The sequence below is a fragment of the Vipera berus genome (assembly GCF_964194415.1).
Source record: "Vipera berus genome assembly, chromosome: W".
NCBI classification, from domain to species: Eukaryota; Metazoa; Chordata; class Lepidosauria; order Squamata; family Viperidae; genus Vipera; species Vipera berus.
In genome coordinates this window covers 22,831,817-22,850,786 of record NC_138210.1, presented here as the reverse complement: position 1 = coordinate 22,850,786, position 18,970 = coordinate 22,831,817, and the positions used below count along the sequence as shown (strand labels likewise).

General features: G+C 42.1%; 1 protein-coding gene across 4 annotated transcripts in view; it reads left to right on the top strand.

Annotated features, from left to right (window-relative positions):
- Positions 1–18,970, top strand: part of LOC308676208 (RNA-binding protein 33-like) — a 293,110-nt gene that overhangs the window by 63,291 nt on the left and 210,849 nt on the right. For all 4 annotated transcript variants that reach the window (XM_081341982.1, XM_081341985.1, XM_081341984.1 and 1 more), the window contains 2 exons: positions 1,032–1,124; positions 7,233–7,404. In XM_081341982.1, the coding sequence (XP_081198108.1) occupies positions 1,032–1,124; positions 7,233–7,404 (265 nt within the window). The remainder of the gene's footprint in view (positions 1–1,031; positions 1,125–7,232; positions 7,405–18,970) is intronic.

The window sequence follows — 18,970 nt, the reverse complement described above, 5'->3', positions numbered from 1 at the left end:
ATTCCGTCTCTCGTTAAAATAAACCTACCATTAAAATTATAAACTGATCATTTCTTTGTCAGTGGGCAAATGTACAAAATTAGCAGGGGATCAAATCTATATAGTTTCAGTGGTTTGCTGGATCAATTGCCCTGAGTTGAAATGAGAATACATTTATTACCATTTATTAGAAGTATTTCTCAATTAAAAAACTTTGGCAAATGTAAATGGATATGGTAAATGGTCCTTTATATTTGCTTTAAAGCCTATGTGTAAATCACATAATCAAATGCTGTATGTTATTCTTAGACGCATAAGACAATAAATGAGAAAGTACAGTTCATGGAAAATAACAGGTATTTTATTGCTCTCAAATTAGTCAGATAAATAAAACCGAAATCCTACATTTTAAAGGAATTAATATGAGCAATTTTCATTTTATGGAGTAGGATATATATGCTTTAAATCAGTAGATGTAATTTTTCCTAGCTTTTTTTAAAAAAAACTGCAGTAATTATTTCCATGTATTATAATCTTGGGTTTTTTAATCTTCTAAATTAACTATTGACCCAAAAAGTAAATAGCTATATCATATGTACTGTATATAATTTTAAATGTGCTCTTTGGAATTAGTGCAGATCTAGCTCTCAGTTATTTAAACATAGAAGTAATGTTACATTTCACCCTTCATAACCTGTTTGTGACCATGTAGATTCCAACTTTTCATCCTAAGTAAGTTTTAGTTGCAACTAGGTATATAGTTGTTGTCACAGTTAATTACATTTTCTCTTAAGCACCATTCACTATTTAAATCTGATTAACTGATAAACACTGGTTTATGTAAATCAGTTGTATTTAAGATAGATTTAAAAAGCTGGAGATGGAAAACCTACAGAAGTATATAAGTTTGTGACTTCTTTCTGGTCTGTTAAGCAGGGCAAACAAGTCAAGAAGTTTGCATATATACCACCCCCTTCTGAATAAATAAGCAGTGATATATTTAGAAACTAAAATTAGTTTAAAAGAAAGCCTTCCTTGTGCATTTCTTTCAGGATGAAGATTATATGCAGCAAGTAATCAAACAAGAATATGTAGCCGAAGAAGAGGTTGTTGATACCCAGACACCTCCAAATGAGTCAGAAGAGGTACTGCAGAAAATCTGAAATATTAAAAACAAAACATTTAAATATTTCAGATAGAATTTTCAATTTGGTATTTACCCTTGGCATTGTTTTTTGTCAATATTTCTATTGCTAAAGTTGGTATAAAGAGAAACTATGAACCTATGTTAGCTTTTAGAAGAATTACATACCAGGATGGTCAACATTCCTGAATGCTCATTTTCAGGGAAAAACTTGAGATAAGAAAATGAGCGCTGCACATGCTACTCCTGTCTCAGCAGCTTCTCCACTGTTTCTCATTTTTAGCAGCCCTTACAAATAGCAGTGGAGTAATAGAGCTCAGTCCAGTTATTAGCCAACTTTCCATTTACTTTTTATATCTGAATTTCCTTAACCCTGTCTATAGTAGTGCTTTTGACACAAGAAAGAAATGCACAGTACTTACTTTCTTCTTTACTCTTCTTTGTGACCAGTAATTCAAAACGGCTTAGGAGTACTCCAGAGCTAGCTGTACCACATTGCAGCACCTTTTGCTTGATATAAAATCTTTGATCTTTTTTCACTTTGTTTTGAGGGAACCAAGTCATCTCTTTCTAGCATTACTTATATGTAGTTGAAACAGTTTCATTCATTTGCTAACAGTATTGTCATGAATTATTGTTAATCCATAGAAGACATGACCTATCTGCTTGCAAATAAATGTTAAAAACCTCAAATAACAGCTCAGTTGTGTTTGAGTGACATTTTCGTAAGTCAGTCTTTGTCTACAGAGTTTTGTTGAAAGTTCTCGTTCTCTGCTTGATTTGATTTCCTTCTCCCCTGCACCAAAGGAGAAACAGTCATAGAAGTTAGTGATGAAGCCTAAATCTTGGCTAAATGTGTAATATAAGTTCTATATACTGTAGTCTCCATTCCAAAAGAATTCTGATCCTTGACATTTCAAAACTTGCAGATGAACAGATGTCTTGTTAGGAGATAGAGACAAGAAATTTGGAGTGACTTAAGGCAGCCATCTATGAGAAGACCAGTTATTACCTGAGCAATAAGTTCATTTTTCTGTGATGCATTTATTTTCTTTTATGCAAGAGGTTAGCTGCCACTCTTAGCTTTTACTGCCTGTATTTGAGGGAAGGGATTATATTTGGGTTTAAGGTTTACCTCATACTCAGTTTCTTTTGAAGTCAGGAGTGGGAGTTTTAGCTGGATTGTTTGACAGGCATTTTTTTTCTCTATCACCTTAAAATAAGGGCTCATCACCCAAGTTAGGGTTTTTCTTAGAATCCTAGTTTGTTTACTTGGTATTTAAAGCCTGTGTTTTTATTCTTTTAAGCATGTTGAGGCACTTCCCGCAACAGAAAATACAGAACTCTAGATTGGAAATAAAATTGTGGGGATTGGAAAAAATATCTCTTTTTTTGTAAAAGTTTTATTAATTCTTAAAAATCACAGTCTTTAGTGCTTAGTAAACAACATGTTGTCTGGGTTCAAATATTTAACATTAACTTCTTCAATATAAATCTGTTCAATACTACACAATCCAGTACTTTTCCCCTGATCCTTCTTTCTTCTCCATATTTTTTTCATTTTCCCCTCATTACACTGTTACAATTTTTGGTACTGTTAATGTATACAGAGTTAAGTATAAGCATCTTCATCATATTTTACTAACATACAAATAATAATATCAATTCATAAGTCAATAATGTCAGTTCATTAATATCCTGTTTTTTGTGCTCTTGTTAAGGTTTGATTTCCCATCAGTATTTGAAATATCTTTATCAGTTATGATTTTCTCAATATTAATTACATTTATATAGCTAAAAGTTTTATTCAAATCAATCCTCTTATCTTCATATTTCCCATATCAAAAAAAAAAAAGAAAATGCTATCTTAATTCTAAATCATATCTTTCATTATAAAAGTCTAATTGTATCTAAGGGTCATCCTTTCTTTAATCGTATTCAAACAAGTATTTAAACATACAATGCCCCCTCTAAAAGGTCAAATCTTCTGTTTTTTAAATATGACTTTTTCTTTCTTTCTTTGCCATGTAGCTTTCCAAGCCAGAGCAATTTGATCACCCAGGAATTTTCTTTCTATTTTTGTAAAAATTGCTTGGCATCAGGAAGACAATTTATGTAGGGTATTTTTTTTGGGGGGGGGGGGGGAATTCAGCCCATTTATATTCCTTAAACAACTTCCAGTTCCTTTCTCCCTCCATTTCTCTTTTCATTCCCTGTCTGCCAAGTTGTGACATTTCCCCTAACAGCTCTATATTCCATTTTTAAAAATCATCTTTTTTGCCATCAGATATATTTTGCAGACCTAAGGGGTAAAAGGTCTTTTGCATTTTCATTGTTATAGCTTAGTCTTGCAGTATTTTGTTTGTATATAGTCATTTATATTTCCCTTCTTTTATTTCTTCTGTCTCTAAATCCATTTCCTCTGTTTCATCTTCTGATTTCTGGTTTATTTGTTCATACTTTGTAGTCGTTATCTGGGAACTTTCTAGTTGTAGATTTAATTTGGAGATTTGCTCATTTATATTGTCTAAATTGTTTTTAGTCTCATTATGATTTCTTTTTATTTCCTCTTTGCATTCAACAATTGTTTAGTGAATTAGTTGTACCATAGAATATATTTCTTTCTGAAAGGTGTTTGTTTTTTCTTGAGGCATCATTCCTGGAGATCCTCTAGTTAGTATCACCAGTCTCAGTAAGAGTAGATCAAAGTTTCCTCTAGTTTTCTAGTCTTTATATGTATCCTTTATAATCCAATAGATTCCAAAGTATAGATTCAGTCCTGAAAGCAATATTTTATAGTAATCCTTTGTCTCAGGTGTCCAAAACTTGTCAATCAGGCAAGGTTGTAATCCACAATGTTCGTAGTGTTCAAAATGTTCAACCTCTCTGAAAATAGCTCAAAAGTCTCTCCCAGCCAGGCGTAGTCCAAGGTCAAATTTTTCTTTCTCTCCCACTAGCTCTTGAAGTTAAAAGTCCAAGTTCAGTAGGTATTTATAATTCAAGAAGGTCAGGGTGATAAGTGTGCCAAAATATTTTCCTTTATTGCCAGCTGTTCTCCCAAGCTAGGAATCATGAATCAGCCAGGAAGCAAATTATAGTGCTATACACAAATCCACCACTAGATGTCATTCAAAGTCCATTTTCCACTCTTAAAACAAAGGATTGATTTCTTATATTTCACCTCAATGGGTTTTTTTTCAAAGAGAAAATCTTGACAGTTATCTCAGTTCTCAAATTTATCAAAACTGTAGCTTTATATTACTTCCACTTCAGTATTGTATGTTGCTGTCCCCCATAAAATTAAAATACCACTTCCATTTACATTTGGAGGTTTTTAGCTTCTTGGTAGCCTTTCCCAGGAAATTCAGTTGTAAAATAGTAGAGAAAGGATCAATATTCTCACCCAGTTCCAAACATGCTGTTTACGATGTATTAATTAGTGCTTTTTTCTCCTTCGGTTTGCAGCAGCTAATGGCCGGCCACAGGAATGTAGCTGGTCTTTCCCCTGCTGGTTTGGAGGGCTTTTCTTGGGTCGAACGGAAAGACCACTGTCTCTCCGTGTTCAACAAGGCACCCCTCCTCTTAAATGCCTCTTCGGGGCGACTTTAGGCCCTTTTTAGGGGCCCCAGCAGGGAAAAATCAGGCACGGAAGGCAGAGCCCTGCCTTCCTGCATCCCGTCCCACCGTGACGCAAACCGGAAGCTGGGAAAAAAATCTTAAAGGCACCATTAGATCTTTTTTTCTTGTTCAATCATTCCTAACATATTAATTTCAGTAATTTAAGAAGGTAGCCTATGAGTATTAAGACAATAGCTTACATCATTCAAACTTTCTGTTCCAAGTAAGAGAATATTTTAAGGCTTTGACTGCACAGAGGAATCTTGCCAAAGTCACCCAACTGAAATTGCTATACTCCCCCTCCATTTAATTTAATTTAATTTAATTTAATTTAATTTAATTATTTAATTTAATTTAATTATGGGACTTATATGCCGCCCTATCTCCCGAAGGACTCAGGGCGGCTAACAACAATAAAACAACAATAAAACAATAAATACAAGTATTAAAAGAAATTAAATTTACAAAGCCCCACTAAAAACCAATAAAAGTTAAAACAAAATTAAAACCCCCGTCTTCAGTCCAGGTCGGCCAGTTGGAAAAGCTATGTCTTTAGGTCGCGATGAAAGGACCGGAGATCTGGGGCCATCCGAAGTTCTCGGGGGAGCTGATTCCAGAGGGCAGGCGCCCCAACAGAGAAGGCCCTCCCCCTGGGGGTCGCCAGCCAACATTGTCTGGCCGACGGCACCCTGAGGAGACCCTCTCTGTGTGAGCGCACAGGGCAATGGGAAGTCGTTCCTGGCAGCAGACGGTCCTGTAAATATCCCGGGCCTAAGCCATGTAGGGCTTTATAGGTAAGAACCAGCACCTTGAACCTCACCCGAAGGGCAACCGGCAACCAATGCAGCCCACGCAGGCGGGGTGTAATATGGGAGTATCGGGATACTCCCATCACAACCTGCGTGGCCACATTCTGCACCAGCTGAAGCCTCCGGGTGGTCTTCAAGGGCAGCCCCATGTAGAGAGCGTTGCAGTAATCTATACGGGAGGTGACGAGTGCATGAGTGACTGTACGTAAGGCATCTCGGTCCAGATAGGGGTGCAACTGGCTCACCAGGCGAACCTGGGCAAATGCCCCCCTGGCCACGACTCCTATATGATGTTCTAAATTGAGTCGTGCATCCAGGAGGACGCCTAAGTTGCGCGCCCTATCAACGGGAGGCAACATCTCTCCCCCCATAACCAAAGATGGTAAATCTTGGACAACACAAGATGCCGATATGTAGAGCCACTCGGTCTTGGCCGGGTTGAGTTGGAGCCTGTTCTTCCCCATCCAGATTCGTACCGCTTCCAGGCAACGGGACATCACGTCGAGGGCATCACTGGGTTGGTTCGGAGTGGAGATGAAAAGCTGGGTATCATCAGCATATTGATGATACCTCACTCCGAAACCACGTATGATCTCACCCAGTGGCTTCATATAGATGTTGAACAGGAGGGGAGAGAGGACCGACCCCTGAGGCACCCCACAATCAAGGGGCCTCGGGGTTGACCTCTGTCCTCCTGCCAACACCGTCTGCGAACGGCCCAAGAGGTAGGAGGAGAACCACCGTAGAACAGTGCCTCCCACTCCCAACCCCCGGAGACGTCGCAGCAAGATACCATGGTCGATGGTATCAAAAGCCGCTGAGAGATCTAATAGGACCAGGACAGAGGAATAACCCCTATCCCGAGCCTGCCAGAGATCATCCACCAGCGCGACCAATGCCGTCTCCGTGCTGTACCCGGGCCTGAAACCCGATTGGTACGGATCCAGATACTCAGTTTCCTCCAGGACCAACGGGAGCTGCCGTGCCACCATGCTCTCAACAACCTTCGCAAGAAAGCAAAGGTTGGAGACAGGACGAAAATTATTTAAAATAGCTGGGTCCAGAGCAGGTTTCATTCAAATGTTATTGCTACTACAGTTCCAAGAATTTTATTAACTGATTTTCTATTTGGTTATGCTTTATTGGAAGGTTATTCAGTTACAAGAAGTGAGCAGTGAGAAAGATTTCCAAACTTTTGTTAAGAGTTATGGCTGTGATCCTAAATATACTTACTGTAATGGTATGTGGCACCAGGTTACCTGAAAGATCGCCTTTTTTCAAGAGTCTCTAGCAGTCCAACTCGATCTAGCAGAATGGGCATGCTGCAGATCCTGTCAGCCACCCATAAGGTGGTTTAGCCATAATTGTTATCAGCTGAGTTTAAGCATGTGTTAATTAGATCAATTCTTTTCCTATACTATTTTAGTCCATTGGGTACAGAAATTTCACCTAGTACTATAATTTTGAACAGTGTGAAATTTATGAAAAGATTGGTATTTTATTATTGCATGATGAAGTAAACATAAAAGTGTCGTGATTTAGAGTCATTTAGATACCATATATAGGCAGCATACATGATGTTACATATGAAGGACTTCACACACTAATTTAAAGTTTTCTTTTAATTTGAAAGCCTTGTAAATGTGAAGGTCAGTATTCTATCCTGTCCTCCTCTGTTACAGGCAGTTATTGAAAATCTGGAGTTTCAAGAAGAGACAAAAGAAGAATCAGATGAGGAGGAAGAAGATGATGAAGAGTCTGGTCGGTTACGTTTCAAAACTGAACGGAAAGAAGGGACAATTATTAGGCTATCAGACGTAACAAGGGAGCGGAGAAACATTCCAGAAACTTTGGGTAAGACTTTTGAGAAATAGTTAGAAAACTAGATTCTTTTTTGGGTACAACAACAAACTAACATATTACATGCAGAATTTTTATGAAAATCACTGAATAATAATATAAACATTAAATAATATGAATCATTGTGCACAAGGCGTGAATTATAAGCACAATGAGGATGAAAAGTAAAATGTATGAAGTAAAAACAATGGTAATATGCAGTTCAAAAGCACCTTTATAGTGTTAAACTGTGTATGGCTAGTTGTCTGCTTACGTCCATTGGTTCAACAACAGTTACAGTGCTGAAAAACTGGATGTACAATTGGTCCTCAAAGTTCCTGCCATTATACTATCCCTGTGGACATGTGCTTGTGGTCTAGGCACCCAGGTGGCCGGCTTGCAAATATGACTACAGGGAGCTGTGGTCATGTAATTGCCATTTGTGACATTCCAAAGCGAATTCAATGGGGAAGCAAGCAGGAAGTGTCACAGGTTGCTCTGGTAATTCACTCCTGCTTTTTGTCCTGCCTGTAGCACTGTGTGGCCTGTGCTGGCCCTCTCCTGCCCTCCCCTGAGTTCCGTATGGCAACCCTTGCATTCCTTACCTGGGACCCTCACTTCTTCCCAATTGTTAAGCTGCACATCTTGGGGTTACAACAGCAACCAGGACTGCCAGGATTGTCATTGCTAAGTAATGTGACATCACATGATTTCATGCTTTATGACCGCATCACTTAGCAACTGCAATTTTGCTCCCAATTGTTGTAACCTGAGGACTACCTGTATTCAAGATGGGAAGTTGTTAAAGGTCTTGCGGCAATGTTATTTTTAGTTATTTATTCAACTTATATGCCACCCATTTCACCTGGAGGTGACGCTAGGCTAGAGGTCTCCAACCTTTCTCGGTTGGTGGACCGGAGGGAAAGGGAGGGGGAAGCATTTTACGTGTGCGCACACAAATACACACACAAACGGGGCCATGAGCACGCGTGATGCAAACAGGGCGGTGGTAGTGCCCGTGTGACACTCGCTAGCACCGCCTCATTTTTGCTGCGCGAGGGCTAACTGCACTGTTTCACGTTTTTTGCGGCACCCCATATGCATAGTGGTGGTGCCCCGTTTTTGCTGCGCGGTGCCCTGTTTGCATAGCGGTGGTGGCGCTAGTGAGGGTGAGTGCGGCACACACATTTGTGTGCACTGGCCAGGCTGTTCTGCGGCCTGCTGGCCAGGAGGCCACAGCCCAGTAGTGGGCCCCAGACCGCAGGTTGGGGACCCCTGCTCTAGGCAGCTTACAATAATTAAAAACCAATAAACATTAAACCTTCAAAGCTATAAATACAGTAGTAACATCAAACTAGCTTAAAATTTACAAAGATGAGAAGGAAGGGAGCAAGATGCACATGGGGGGGAGGTGGGGTCTTATCTTAGATGTGCTTCCATTTGGACCCTAGGCCAGATGGCAGAACCAGATCTTCACACCCTTTTGGAAGGCCAAAAGGGGGGTGCAAATCTCACACCTGGAGGGGGGTGGAGATGTTCCAAAGGGCAGGAACCATGCAAGAAAAGGCTCTTTTCCTTGAGCCTGCCAGCCAGAATTCCTTAACAGAGGGTCCGCAGCAGGCCCCTTCTGCTAGACAAAGTGGGGCAGGAAAGTCCCATTGGGGTAAGACATCTCCTCAGATAGCCTGAACCCATGCCATGAAGGGCTTTAATAGGGTTATATATGTAAAATAATATAATCTGGTAAATTTGGATATGCCTTATTCTTCCTAATATGGGAATAAACATGTTAAGGTGTCACATAGTGTCTGCTCAGCTTCACAGTCAAATCAGCATTTATGGAAGGATTGGCTGATTAAAGATGATACTGAAAGAAATCTCAGTTTAATGTCATAGCAAGGTGGAATCAGGTTTACTAATGAATTAGTTAGAATCTCAGTGTGACATCCTGTGAAACTACACACAAATAGGACATATTTGAAGTGTCCTGTGTGAGATTATCCATCACCGTGGACTGAGATATCATCAGTATGCTGATGATACTCAGCTGTATGTCTCAGCCCGTGGTGAGTTAAGCAATGCTGTGACCTCCCTCTCGCAGTGCCTGAAGGCTGTTAGGGGCTGGATGGGGAGCAACGGGTTGAAATTGAACCCTGGCAAGACTGAGTGGCTCTTGGTTTGGGGTTCTTTGGCCCATGGAGAATTGCCACCTTTGGTCTTGGATGGGGTAGTATGCGTAATCTGGGGGTACTCCTGGACTCGTGACTCCTGTTCGAAGAACAAGTGTCAGTCGTGGCCAGGAGGGCCTTTGTGCAACTGTGGATTGTGTGCCAGTTATGCCCTTTCCTGGACCAGCAATCCCTACTCACAGTCACTCATGCCTTAGTCACCTCCTGTCTTGACTATTGCAACGCGGTCTACATGGGGCTTCCCATGAAGAGCATCCAGAAGCTCCAGTTGGTGCAAAATGCAGGAACCCACAAGATTTTGTGCAGACCTCATTGTGCAGATGTGTCACCTCTCCTGCGGGAGCTGCATTGTTTGCCGATTTGCTTCTGGGTGCAATTCAAGGTGCTGGTTGTCACCTGACTTGGGACCAGGTTATCTGAAAGACCGTCTTCTCCCAGTCACATCTACTTGACCCACTAGAGCGGGGAGGCAAGGAATGTTGCAGGTCCCGTCCCCTAAGGATATACATCTGGCGGGACCCAGAAGAAGGGCCTTCTCAGTGGTGGTTCTCTGGAACATCATTCCCCCAAAGATTAGACTGGCCCCCACTCTAACACTCTTTCGGAAGGCACTGAAGACCTGGTTTTGCCAGTGGGCCTGGGGAACCCAGAGTGGGATGGACCCCATTAAATGGCTAGTTTGAATGTGTGTTGTCGTGGGGGTGGGGGTTATTATTTTATTATTTTTCTTCTTGTTATTTTTTATTCTTTTTATATGGTGTTTTATATCTGTGTAAGCCACTTGAGTCGTTATGTGCGAGTAGGCGGCAATATAAATTTTCTAAATAAAAAAAATTAAGATATGTTATAATTTTCTAACAGAATATGTTGCTGTGAAACTCTCAGAAGTACATTTCTTCTGTCATATTAAAGACATGGATGTTTCATTGTCTGGTGTGATGTCTCATGCAAAAGTAATGTACTGTAGGTGTTTCAGGTCTTGTGGATAGTCTCTTGAAGAAAATTCTGCTGTTTTAAAGACTGATGTAATAATTCTGTGAATTATAATTTTCCTGTATGTATCTGTTTCTAAAGTACATATTAAATAGCAAATGTATTCCATTGTCTTGTTTCAAATATACAGTTGCAAGAAAAAGTATGTGAACCCTTTGGGATTATGTGGTTTTTTTGCATGAATTGGCCATAAAATGCGCTCTAAACGTCATGTAAGTCACAACAATAGAAAAACACAGTCTGCTTAAAATAATACTACACAAACATTAGCTGTTGTCATGTTTTAATTGAAGATAAGATGGAAACATTCACAGTGCAGGGTGGAAAAAGTATGTGAACCTTTGGCCTTAATAACTGGTTGACCCTCCTTTGGCAGCAATAACCTCAACCAAACGTTTCCTGTAGTTGCAGATCAGACCTGCACAACGATCTGGAGTAATTTTGGACCACTCCTCTGCACAAAACTGTTTCAGTGTAGCAATATTCTTGGGATGTCTGGTGTGAATCACTCTCTTAAGGTCATGCCACAGCATTTCAATCGGGTTGAGGTCAGGACTCTGACTGGGCCACTCCAGAAGGCGTATTCTGGTCTGTTGAAGCCATTGTTTTGTTGAATTACTTGTATGCTTTGGGTCATTGTCCTGTCGCATCACCCATCCTCTGCAGAGCTTCAGTTGGCGGACAGATGGTCGTACGTTTTCCTGCAAAATGTCCTGATAAACTCTGGAATTCATTTTCCCATCAATGACAACAATCCGTCCAAACCCTGAGGCAGCAAAGCAGCCCCAAACCATGATGCTCCCTCCGCCATGTTTTACAGTGGGGATGAGGTTTTGATGTTGGTGTGCTGTGCCATTTTTTCTCCACACATAGTGTTGTGTGTTTTTCCCAAACAACTCAATTTTGGTTTCATCTGTCCAGTATATTTTGCCAGTAGTGCTGTGGAACATCCAGGTGCTCTTTTGCAAACTTCAAACGTGGACAGATGAAACCAAAATTGAGTTGTTTGGGAAAAACACACAACACTATGTGTGGAGAAAAAATGGCTCAGCACACCAACATCAAAACCTCATCCCCACTGTAAAACATGGCGGAGGGAGCATCATGGTTTGGGGCTGCTTTGCTGCCTCAGGGTTTGGACGGATTGTTGTCATTGATGGGAAAATGAATTCCAGAGTTTATCAGGACATTTTGCAGGAAAACGTACGACCATCTGTCCGCCAACTGAAGCTCCGCAGAGGATGGGTGATGCGACAGGACAATGACCCAAAGCATACAAGTAATTCAACAAAACAATGGCTTCAACAGACCAGAATACGCCTTCTGGAGTGGCCCAGTCAGAGTCCTGACCTCAACCCGATTGAAATGCTGTGGCATGACCTTAAGAGAGCGATTCACACCAGACATCCCAAGAATATTGCTACACTGAAACAGTTTTGTGCAGAGGAGTGGTCCAAAATTACTCCAGATCGTTGTGCAGGTCTGATCTGCAACTACAGGAAACGTTTGGTTGAGGTTATTGCTGCCAAAGGAGGGTCAACCAGTTATTAAGGCCAAAGGTTCCCATACTTTTTCTACCCTGCACTGTGAATATTTCCATCTTATCTTCAATTAAAACATGACAACAGCTAATGTTTGTGTAGTATTATTTTAAGCAGACTGTGTTTTTCTATTGTTGTGACTTACATGACTTTTAGAGCGCATTTTATGGCCAATTCATGCAAAAAACCACATAATCCCAAAGGGTTCACATACTTTTTCTTGCAACTGTATGTCTGAGATAGGCTCTCAGCTAATTAAGCTCCATGAACTTTGTTTTAGATTAATGAGGGATATAGAATTTATGGTTTTCGGGTGTTGTGGGACTCTAACTCAGGGCTTTTCAACCTTTTCAGAGATTGTACCACTTTTAGGACATGACAATATTTGAGTACCACCAGTGTTTAGCAGGTGTCAAAAACTTGATGACTAAAATAGGGCGGGGATTTTGGGTTTTACTGATTAGATTCATTTGTTGTTATACAAATGGCTAGTTTATAATATTATGGAAAAGTAAAAAGTTGAGATTCAGTGTTAATGCTTCCTTCTACTGCAGCAAACAAAGTCAGAAATCAATGCCTTTTCTTTTTCCCTTCTCCCCCTCACTCTTTTCCTTTTTTCTTTCACCCTTCCCTTGCAAAAGCCCCTCGCTCTCTCTCATACACACTTCTCCCAGAAAGCTTTTCCTCTGTCTCTCTCATACACTTCTCCCAGAAAGCCTTTCCTCCGTCTCTCTCATACACTTCTCCCAGAAAGCCTTTCCTCCGTCTCTCTCACACATAATTCTCCCAGAAAGCCTTCCTCTGCTGGTCTCTCACACTTCTCCCAGAAAGCCTTTCCTCTGCCTCTCTCACACATATTTCTCCCAGAAATCCTTTCCTCTGCCTCTCGCACATTTCTCCCAGAAAGCCTTTTCTCTGTCTCTCACACACACTTCTCCCAGAAAGTCTTTCCTCTGTCTCTCTCATACACTTCTCCCAGAAAGCCTTTCCTCCGTCTCTCTCACACATACTTCTCCCAGAAAGCCTTTCCTCTGTTGCTCTCACACTTCTCCCAGCAAGCCTTTCCTCTGCCTCTCTCACACATACTTCTCCCAGAAAGCCTTTCCTCTGACTCTTGCACACTTCTCCCAGAAAGCCTTTTCTCTGTCTCTCTCACACACTTCTCCCAGAAAGCCTTTCCTCTGTCTCTCTCTCATACACTTCTCCCAGAAAGCCTTTCCTCTGCCTCTCTCACACATACTTCTCCCAGAAAGTCTTTCCTCTGTCTCTCTCATACACTTCTCCCAGAAAGCCTTTCCTCCGTCTCTCTCATACACTTCTCCCAGAAAGCCTTTCCTCTGCCTCTCTCACACAGACTTCTCCCAGAAAGCCTTTCCTCTGACTCTTGCACACTTCTCCCAGAAAGCCTTTTCTCTGCTGGTCTCTCACACTTCTCCCAGAAAGGCTTTCCTCTGTTTCTCTCACACATATTTCTCCCAGAAAGCCTTTCCTCTGACTCTCTCACACATACTTCTCCCAGAAAGCCTTTCCTCTGACTCTTGCACATTTCTCCCAGAAAGCCTTTTCTCTGTCTCTCACACACACTTCTCCCAGAAAGCCTTTCCTCTGTCTCTCTCACACATACTTCTCCCAAAAAGTCTTTCCTCTGCCTCTCTCACACATACTTCTCCCAGAAAGCCTTTCCTCTGCCTCTCACACACTTCTCCCAGAAAGCTTTTTTTCTGTCTCTCACACACACTTCTCCCAGAAAGCCTTTCCTCTGTCTCTCTTTCATACACTTCTCCCAGAAAGCCTTTCCTCTGCCTCTCTCACACATATTTCTCCCAGAAAGCCTTTCCTCTGCCTCTCACACACTTCTCCCAGAAAGCCTTTCCTCTGTCTCTCACACACTTCTCCCAGAAAGCCTTTCCTCTGTCTCTCTCTCACATATTTCTCCCAGAAAGCCTTTCCTCTGTGTGTCTCTCATACACCTCTGCAAAGGTCTACCTAGGGCAAAGAAATCAAAGCCTTACCAGAAGTAACAGAGTGTAGAGGTAAACCAGAGGGAGTTGGCAGTAGATGAAGCCAGCACAGCTATAGAATTGTTTTCATTCCGAAACCTGGCACCCTCTCCTCTGCCTCAGAAAGAACAAAGCTCTCAAACTAAAGAAGTAGAAGATTTGAAACAAAGACTAACTGAGCATCTAGAACAGCACAAAAACATCAGAATAAGGTTGCCTGCATTGAAGCTTGTTTCAAAGTAACAGCTAGCGCAAGCATTAAAAAAGTCATTAAAAATGTTAAACATTTTTCTTATGAATGTGTCAGTGTTACAGTGAGGGAACGTACATTTCCCCACTGACAAAGAAATGATCACTGTATAATTTTAATGGTAGGTTTATTTTAACACTGAGAGACAGAATAACAAAAAATCCAGAAAAACACATTTCAAAAAAGTTATAAATTGATTTGCATTTTAATGAGTGAAATACGTATTTGATCCCCTATCAATCAGCAAGATTTTTGGCTCCCAGGTGTCTTTTATACAGGTAACGAGCTAAGATTAGGAGCACTCTTTTAAAGGGAGTGCTCCTAATCTCAGTTTGTTACCTGTATAAAAGACACCTGACCACAGAAGCAATCAATCAATGAATCAGTCAGATTCCAAACTCTCCACAATGGCCAAGACCAAAGAGTTGTCCAAGGATGTCAGGGTCAAGATTGTAGACATACAGAAGGTTGGAATGGGCTACAAGACATATTGCCAAGCAGCTTGGTGAGAAGATGACAACAGTTGGTGTAATTATTGACAAATGGAAGAAACATAGCATAACTGTCAATCTCCCTCGGTCTGGGGCTTCATGCAAGATCTCACCTCGTGGAGTTTCAATGATCATGAGAATGGTGAGGAATTAGCCCAGAACTACATGGGAGGATCTTGTCAATGATCTCAAGGCGGCTGGGACCATAGTCACCAAGAAAACAATTGGTAACACACTACGCCAGTGATAGCGAACCTTTTAGAGACTGAGTGCCCAAACTGCAACTCAAACCCCACTTATTTATCGTCAGGTACCGGATGGGCGTGGCCCACTGGGTAGGCATGGCCTACTGGGTGGGCATGGCTGGCATGGGCGTGGCCTACTGGGTGGGCATGGCCAGCTCGACGTCACTTGCATCAGGGGCACTTGTGCGGGCCTGGGCATTACTGGGGCGGATCTGAGGGTCTCTGGCGGAAGGGGGGGTGGGACCAGGGCGAGTGCCAGGGCATGGTCCACTGGAGGAGCCTCACTGAGCCTCAGGCCATGCAGGGGGCCCCTGGACGGTGGCACAGATTGCCTGGTGCCCTGGGCAGCGGAGGTCAAGTGCCCAGTCTGTCCCTTGAGCTCCCATGGCACCAGGACCCCACAGCCCTGCCTACCCTAGCCACACTTCCCCAAGGGGGTGTCCAGCTGCGTTTACCTCCTCCTCAAGGCTACTGCTTTTGTGCTCACTCTCCTTGGCCAGGTTGCTCATGGTGGGTGCAGGAGGGCAAAGTGCGTGGGTCAGAGGGAGGCCCACTCCCTTTCCATGCAAGGAGACCTGGCTTTGTAACCAAAGCATCCTCAGCAATAGGATGGGAGACCACCAGGGGATGGCAAAAGGCCAACAGGGCTGTTGGTGGCAAAGTGCTAAGGCAGGACTTCCCTCAGACCCTCCCTCCCTCTTATTCCAATTTTCCTTCCTCCCTCCCTCCCTCCCTCCCTCCCTCTCCTTCCCATCTCCTCCTTTCCTTCCCTTTCTTTCTTCCTGTTTTCCTTCCTTCCTTCCTTCCTTCCTTCCTTCCTTCCTTCCTTCCTTCCTTCCTTCCTTCCTTCCTTCCTTCCTTCCCTCCCTCCTTCCCTCCCTCCCTCCCTCCCTCCCTCCCTGTGACTAGGAAGGGACGAGGGGAGGGGGAGAGGTTGGCAGTGCTTCTCTCAAAGAGTAAGAGAGTTGGAAGAGACCTTTGAGGTCTTTTGTCCAAGCCCCTGCTCAAGCAGGGGACATATACCATTCCAAACAATGGAATATCCAATCTCTACTTAAAAGCCTCCAGTGATGGACCATCCACAATTTCTGAAGGCAAGCCTTTTCACTGGTTAGTTGTTTTCACAAGTCCTTAGTTCTAGGCTGGTTTTCTTCTTGATTAGTTTCTATCTATTATTGTCTTCTGATGCTTTGGAAAATAGGTTGACCCCTTCTTCTCTGTGGCAGCCATCAAATATTAGAACATTGCTATCATGTCACCACCCCTAGTCCTTTTCACTAAGCTAGACACACCCAATTCCCACAAACATTTGTCATATGTTTTAACTTCCAGCCCCTTAATCATCTATGTTTACCATCCATTTAGACCAGAGGGTCCCCCTGGTTTGGTTTATAGAACAGTGTGTCACGTCCTTAAACCGTCCTGGCCTCCTCCAACACCAACACAGGGAAAGGAACGCAGGTAACCGAAAAACAGGAACGTAAATCAAACATGCTGAAATGCAAAGTTAGCACTGGGAGTGGTTTGCTCCCAGTGCTACCTAAATACCCCTCCCCCGCTGCTCTTCCCTTCCCAGCAGACCAGCATCCTCTTCAGCTAAGTACAAATCCCTCCCCCCTCCCTCGCTGCAGCGTTTGTCCTTCTGCTCCATGCAACTCTCTGCCTCGCTAGCTCCGCCTGTCATGGTTCCGATGAATGAGACAAATCAAATTGCAGGCATATTATTTATCTAAAAAGTCTTAGTAATGAAACGAAACATCGACACTCATGGAGGGATGCCAGAATCTTGAAATCTCCTCCCCCCAAACCCATCATAACACACATACAATCCCTGCCCTTATCTACACGTCATAAATCACATTATCCAATTAGTTTTACATATGAGATTTCACTTCCCATTCTGTGCGTGGCTTTTGCAATCTTATTACAACTTCCGGGTGATTCATCCCTCCCAAATAAAGCAATTAAAATAACAGGCTGTCTCTTATATTGTCAGTGCAAAAACATGTCAATGTTTGCAGCATTGACATCGATGTTTGGTAAGTCACCCCCTGTCCCCTGGGAGCACAGCCGGCTGAGAAGGGAGGGGGAAGGTCCAGTTCCCCAAAGTGCCTATTCTGTTGTTGAAGGCATCCCCGTCTGCTCGGCTGTGCTGGAGCTGGTCTCCGAGCCCCTCAGCTGATCGGCGGCAGCAAACGGTGCCGGCACTTCCAGCAGGTCGGCATCCCCGGCAGGTTGGAGGCTGCCACCGAAATCCCTTGCTGCCTGCCGGCTGTGGATCCACTGTCCCAGCTGTCCAGCTGATTGTCGGGTCCCTCGGCCGTGCGGCGGTGTGCTACAGAGCAGAGCAGAGGAAGCACAGAAGAAACACACACACCCCGACGCAGGCAGCAGGAGGGAACTTTGAGCTGCTGATGAGCGATGGCGGTGGCCTGTTCCGGCGCTCCAGCTGGCCCGCAGAGCAGCTGACGGCCGTTCCTACAGGCTTCCCCCCCCACCCGTTGAATGTCGAGCTCGGGGCTTGACACAGTGGCCATGAGCAGAGCCTTCTCAGAGACAGCACCCCAATTATAGAACTTTCTTCCAAGGAAAATATGAACAGTGCATCCCTCACCCGTTTAGAGGCAACTCCAAACACTGTTCAGCCAGGCATATGTAGAACAACACCACATTTTATGGTCAAATAGCACTAAGTAAATTACTACTAATATTTTTCTTTCTTAAAATACATACTTTTAATATTATTTTAAGCAGTGCTGGTGATGCTTTACAATACACACACAAAAACTCCCCCTTCTCGCCCTTTTCCTCCAGCTGCACCTGAACGGAGTGGGAGGAGGTTAAAAAAAAAGAAGGGGGTCTATAATTCTTATAGACCTATATCACTCTTAAATACAGATTAATGCTAGTCTTCAAACAGACGGTTCATACCGATCAGTCTGGATTTATAACTGGAAGATATATGAAATATAATGTAAGACAAATAGTTAACTTAATTGAGTATTTGGATAAGAATAACCAAGTCCCCGCGGTATTGATATTCTTGGATGCTGAAAAAGCTTTTGATCAGTTGAATTGGCAATTTTTATTGAAAGTTGTGGATAAGATGAATTTTGGGGATAAATTTTTGCAATCTATTAAGGCCATATATCAACAACAATCGGCACAAATTATAATTAATGGGGGTTTAACAGATGCATTTAAAATTGAAAAAGGTACAAGACAGGGGTGCCCCTTGTCATCATTACTGTTTGTTTTAACATTGGAGATCTTATTGATTAAAATTTGGGAATCAACTAAAATAAAGGGAATAAAAATAAAGCAGAATGATTATAGGTTAAGAGCATTTGCGGATGACTTGGTTGTTACATTATCTCAACCGATTCAATCGGTTATAGATTTGATGGAAATCATAATACAATATGGGAAAGTTTCGGGTTTTAAGGTAAATAATAATAAGACTAAAATATTATCTAAAAATATGACTATGAATGAAAAGGATATGTTAGTAAAACTGACAGGTTATGAAATTATGAAAAAGGTTAAATATTTGGGGGTATATATTACAGCTTCTAATGTGAAATTATATAAGAAAAATTATGAGATGTTATGGTTAAAAGTACAAAAGGATTTAAATAATTGGAAAAAATTACAATTATCCTTGTTGGGAAAAATTGCAGCTGTTAAAATGAATGTTTTACCAAAGTTTCTCTTTTTGTTTCAAATGATACCTATTTTGAAAAAAGATGCTAATTTGGATGAATGGCAGAAGGGTATTAACAAATTTATTTGGGCGGGGAAAAAACCGAGAGTTAAATTTAAGATTTTACAAGACGCTCGGGAAAGAGGAGGACTTAAGGTGCCTAATTTGA